This window comes from Strongylocentrotus purpuratus, unplaced genomic scaffold (assembly GCF_000002235.5).
Source record: "Strongylocentrotus purpuratus isolate Spur 01 unplaced genomic scaffold, Spur_5.0 spur5_scaffold_1, whole genome shotgun sequence".
NCBI classification, from domain to species: Eukaryota; Metazoa; Echinodermata; class Echinoidea; order Camarodonta; family Strongylocentrotidae; genus Strongylocentrotus; species Strongylocentrotus purpuratus.
Genome location: NW_022145594.1, coordinates 17,340,925 through 17,346,931, shown reverse-complemented (window position 1 = coordinate 17,346,931; position 6,007 = coordinate 17,340,925). Strand labels below are relative to the sequence as shown.

At 44.2% G+C, this 6,007-nt stretch overlaps 1 protein-coding gene across 1 annotated transcript; it reads right to left on the bottom strand.

The window, feature by feature from the left end:
• Positions 1-329: 329 nt before the first annotated feature.
• Positions 330-3,619, bottom strand: LOC115920950. Its single transcript, XM_030977752.1, has 2 exons — positions 1,763-3,619; positions 330-366 (listed from the first exon to the last, which is right to left on the bottom strand). Exon 1 carries the CDS (start codon positions 3,607-3,609, stop codon positions 2,224-2,226), a length of 1,386 nt encoding a protein of 461 aa, XP_030833612.1. The 5' UTR covers positions 3,610-3,619; the 3' UTR covers positions 330-366; positions 1,763-2,223.
• Between the last annotated feature and the right edge of the window lie 2,388 nt (positions 3,620-6,007).

Sequence of the window (6,007 nt, the reverse complement as noted above, 5' to 3'; positions counted from 1 at the left end):
GAACATGGATTTCGATAAAAAGAGACTCCGGCGTTTCGTTCATTACATTAATTTCATTTAGAATTGAATAGTCGTAATTGTGTGAAACGAAAAATGCAACACCCCCGCCGGGTCTATTTTTTCTATTATTGACAACAAGATTATAACCATCTAATGCAAATGGTAGGTTTGATTCACTGGATAACCAGGTTTCCGTAATTCCTATCATGGAAAATGACTGTTTGGAAGGGTTATCTAATAATAATAACAATTCTTTAAAGTGTTTTGTAACACAGATAGTGAGATAAATGAAGACTCAATATTGTGGTCCAGGTTGTTTTGATGTCATACTTTATTCTCGAAAATAAACCCGAGAAAGGATAAACCCTGAAAGAATACAATAGAAAATAAAGAATCATAAATTGTCATATTCATAAAGAGTTTCAATAAACAAACAATCAGTAATACAAGTAGTAAGCTGGTAGCTTGACTCTACTATAATCACATTACAATGTTTTCCTCAACTAAACTCCTATGCAATTAAGTGACAAAATATGGCGTTATGTAAACGTAAAATAATATAGATTAGAGTAAGGAGGAAGAGAAGAGTGAGAGACAAAGAATGCATCAAAGAATATATATATACATACTAAAACCTAAAGTAACACTTAATATCTATTAAGTTAAAACATAAATGAATTGGTTAAATACAATGTTTGTCAACTAAATCCAATTGTGTAACATAATAACAATTGATTATTAACGACAGAGACTCGACTTGAAATACAAGTGAGAGATGAAAGTTAAACCAGATTAAGTTAAACCGAACTAAACTTAAATCAGATTAAATCTCTAGTATGAACAGACCCATGCATTCCTAATGCACAGTACGCCCGACTAACAAGTTGCCATAGTGTGAACGGGGTTAAGCCCCTTGGCAATGTAACTACATTCCTGAGTGACCTATCACCTCTAGTCTAAACATTGACCGAAAGCTACACAGAAGCACATTGTGTGTAGTTTCAACAGAAAATGCAACTGGTCAACAGCAGTTCAGGCTGATGACAGATTTGTTCTTGATACTCGATAATATTCCAAGAATATCTATCGCCTAGCAACAAGCCTTAAAGATACCTTTTCTTGATAAACTTAAAGCACAATGATATAAGACAATAATCGTTACTGAATATGAATATATACAAATGATCCTATTTCGACAAGCAATATCATTTTGGATATGAATTCTAAATATATGCTTAGCAAATATACCTATCTCTGTTCCTACAGAAATTATCCAACAAATAACATTTCAACAGTTATGCACGGATTGTACAATTAATACTGATAAAAAGGGCAATGTTTCTCTAGTACAACAATAGTGAAACCTCTTTGTAAAGAAATACAGACAGAAGTTTATGAAGCATGATTGGATTAAGTAAATCAATGGAACTATATAATTCTCAGATAGAGGAAACATATCAAAGTATCCATGCAAATCATGTTCAATAAAATACTTCTAGACCTTTGTCTCACAAGACAAAGCAAACCAAATACAGCACATGTATAGCAAATGTTAATACAAATATATTCTCATGCAACGAAATATGAAATGCATTTACGTTGTGAACACAGTCAAGTGAATATATCTCAGAGAAAGTACTAAATTACCTTCGATATATTCGGGAAATCAAAGAGATTGCTCTCTCGCTCTCTCTCAGATTACACAGTAATAATACACACAAAACATACATTTTGGCAATATATAATAAATATATAAACTTACCCCTATTGGATGGAATTTGTCATGGAAAGTCAAATATCGTACAAGTTCTCTTCTCTATAGCATGGGTGTTGTCTCAAAGGTGGTATGAGATGGAATGAGTGGATTTTACCCTTCCTCATCCAGATGGGCGGTAGCCTTCACTCTCCCACCCTCTGGAGGTAACCACAACATTCTTTAGAGATAAGATTTACGACGTGTACAAGAGCTCTATTATGCGGGACCTAGAAAGTGACTAATGGGTTTTCTGAGGATCACTGCTCAGAAACTGCACAGTGTTGATTAATAATTAAAAGTAAACAATATTATAACAAACATATTAAGATCATTATGAATAATATCATAATGAGATTCCAGACTGTCACATTCTCCCCTACTTGATGTTGTCGTCTCTGACAACTTTGGACAATTCAAAGATTCAAAATGAGTTAAACAAACAAATACGAAAATAATCGTTTAAAAATTTAGTGAGTTGGGTTAGAATTAGACATCATTTGCATGAACAACAAATGAGATTTGGTAATGTCAGCTACAATTTCGGACGAGAGGTGTGGGGGGTTCCCTTTCAACCGAGCAGACCTTCTGACAGGGACTACAAGTTCGTCCTCCGGTTCGTCCTCCTGATCGGAAACAGTAGGTTCAGTAACGTCAGAGTCCCTAGCTAAAGATACTTCATCTTCGGCTATCTGCTGTTCAGTTTCTAGTTCAACCTGAGGAGCTGGGTGCTCCCCTACTCTTTCGGAAGTACCTGGTGGATTGTCATCTGTAAGATTGGTATTCTCATCGGGTCTTCGAAAGAGTACCTCTCTCGGCTCGTCGTCTTCGTCGGTTTGGTTGTTGGATGGAAGGGCGGTCGGTTGAGGGTCCTGTGTGGTGTCATCGAAACGATCTGGGTTGATGTCACCTACCAGTCCACGTGAGTCTAGAAGGTCTCGACGATGAACTGTCTTCTGTGGACCTTCATCCTGTAACGGCTCGATGACGTACACGTTCCCCTCGGGGTTGGGTCGGGCTACCACCTTGAACGGAGTGTCGCACCAAACATCCTGAATCTTGTTCCGTCCAAGGACACGATTCCGTGTGAACACTCGTGCTCCAATGACAAGGCTTGTGTCCTCAGCGGTGCGATTGACCCTCTCCCGTCTTCTCAGTGCTTCCTTCTCTGTCATCTGTCTTGCCAGGTCGAAGGCAGTCCTCAGGCGTCTATGATGAGCCTCCAACCACTCTGAATCGGATTCAGAGTGTTGAAGTCCTAGCTGGCGGTCAATGGGCAGCACCGGCTCTCTGCCGAAGAAAAGATAATATGGCGAATAACCCGTCGAAGAATGGGGTGTGCAGTTGTAGGCGTACACCAACTCAGGCAGATGTTCAGGCCATCTTCTCTTCTTCTCCGGCGGAAGAGTACGCAGCCGGTCATGCATCGTGCGATTGAAGCGTTCACATTGTGCATTGCCCTCTGGATGGTAGGGAGTTGTCCTTGTCTTCTTTACCCCATACACTCTGCAGAGCTCTTTTACTAGACCACTCTCGAAGTTCCGACCTTGGTCGCTGTGCAGGCGCTTAGGTACTCCAAATCTCACAAACCAGTTGTTTACAAGTACCTTTGCGACCGTAGTTGCCCGCTGGTCTCTGGTAGGTACGGCTTGTGTATATTTCGTAAAGACGTCTGTCAGTACTAGGACATTCTCAACCCTGTTAGAGCTGGGCTCTAACACGGTGAAGTCTATCGCTAGTACTTCCAGGGGCTCCCTTGCAATGAGTGATCCCATTTGTGGATGTAACTTCTTCCCTGCCTTGGAGAGTAAGCATCGCTGGCAGCTTTCGCAGTGGGTGCGGATTTCTGCCTCCATTCCTGGCCAGTAGAATCGTTGAACCGCTAACCTGGTGGTCTTTTCCGAAGCTTGGTGGCCAACTTCGTCATGGAGTGCACGTAGGATGTTGCTTTTCAAGGCTCCAGGTACCAGCAGTTGATTGATAGGTTGCCCCCTTAGCGTAACCCTGCGATGTAGAATACCGTCTACAAGAAGGAGACGTCCCCACTGTCGCAACAGTTTCCGAACTGGCTGGTCTTCCTTAGCCATCTGCCTCGGAGTCGGGGCACTATCTTCCTCCTTGTAGGTCAGCATTTTTCCGATGACAGGGTCGTTCCTTTGCAGAGCTGCCAACTCTTCTCTGGGCAAGGACGGAAGGGTAGACAAAGCTGTCCCTTCCCTGCTGCTGTATGTGTCCGGTATCTCTAAGGCTTCCTCTACTCTTACCGCAAGCGCTGATGGCACTGGTGTGGACAAAGACGAAGGATGGATTTTCAGACTAGCTCCAACTTCTTCGAGTCTCCCTTGCTCAATCCCATGGTCCATTTTCCTGCTCAAGGCGTCTGCATTAGTGTTCAGCCGACCAGATCTGAACTTGATCTCAAAGTTGAATTGAGCAAGGTCCGCCTGCCACCTCATCTCTGTTGCTCCCAGCTTAGCCGTCGTCTGCAGATAGCTGAGAGGATTGTTGTCCGTAAAAACAACAAACTCGGCCCCAAGTAGAATGTCCCGGAACTTCTCGGTGATCGCCCAATAGAGCGCAAGGAGCTCCAGCTTCATACTACTGTAGTTATTCATGTTCTTCTCGTGGGGTCGAAGTCCTCTGCTAGCGTATCCGAGAACGACTACGCGGCCATCTTGCTTCTGTGAGAGTACTGCTCCAAGTCCATGAAAGCTTGCGTCAGTCTCTAGGATGAGTGGTCTAGTGAAGTCAGGGTGACCTAACAAGGGTGCAGACGTCAACTGGTCCTTCAGTTCCTGAAACGCCTTGTCACAGCTCTCGTCCCAGGCCTCTGCTACCGACAAACCATGAACCACCCTCCTAGCACTGGGTACTTTCCCTTTCTTGCCCTTGCTCTTACTCTTTTTCTGTTGTTGTGCTCCTCCAACGAGAGCATGAAGAGGTGTTGCAATTGTTGCAAATTGGGGAACGAACCTTCGATAATACCCGGCCAGTCCAAGGAACGACCGGAGTTCTGTCTCTGTCTTGGGCGTCTTCCACTCCTGGATGGACCTGATCTTGTCTGGATCTGGAGAGATGCCTCCTTCTTCCACCATATGCCCTAAATACTTGAGCTTTTTCTTGAAGAGGTGACATTTCTCCACCTTGATCTTGAGGTTCATCTTGCGAAGGCGTCCCAGAACCATTTCGAGCCTTTGAAGAGTTTCGTCGAAGTCTCGTCCAAACACAAGGATATCATCAAGGTAGGTAAGAATTGTCTGAAAATTCTGGTCGCCGAATCCCTTATCCATTAGCCGCATGAAGGTAGCTGGTGCGTTGCATAAACCGAAAGGCATTCTTACGAATTCGTACAACCCGCCAGTACCAACGCGAAAAGCTGTCTTTTGGATATCTACCTCAGCTACTGGGATCTGGTGAAATCCGTGGGCAAGGTCCAAGCTGCAGAAGAAGCGAGCTCCTCTCAATGCCTCCAATGCTTCTTCAATCCTTGGAAGAGGATATGCATCCTTGTGCGTCTTGGAATTAAGAGCGCGGTAGTCAACGCATAACCTGAGCTTGCCGTCTTTCTTCCTTACCAAAACCACCGGGGCTGCATAGGGGCTGGACGACTCTCTGATGACACCCTTATCTAGATACTGTTTGAGGTATTCCCTTACCTCCTGCCAATGATGGGGCGGGATCCGCCTATGTGGGACCTTGACTGGAACATCATTGGTGGTGTAGATCCTATGGTCTACGTCTTTGCACAGGCCGATGTCATCTTCATCTTTGCTGAAGACGTCCAGATACTTCCCTATGAGCTCCTCCATGGCTCTTTGCTGCTCCAGGGAGATGTCTCCCAGCTGCATCCTCCGAAGTATCTGTTCGACATCAGGAGATGAAGATTGTCGATGCTCCTCGACCCAGGCTGGTTGAGGACTCTCTTGTCGGTCGACTTCCGAAGCATCATGAACGATCCCGATTGGTGTCCTAGGCTGAATGTAAATGTCTCTGCTTGAAAGGTTCATTACAGGAACATTAATTAAACCGTTATCTGTGATATGAAGGAGGGATGATATTACCTTGACGCCAGGCTGGAGATGTTCTCCTTCGATTTCCTGGATGATCGCCGTGCGTATCTCCCCCTTCCTAGCAGGTCTAACCGAGACCTGAACCGTTTGTAGAGACCTTCCCTGAAGTAATACTGGTGCAATGCCGGCCACTCTTCCCAGTCCGCCGAGCTTGGTCGTAGGGTCTACAAAGATTTCCTCATAC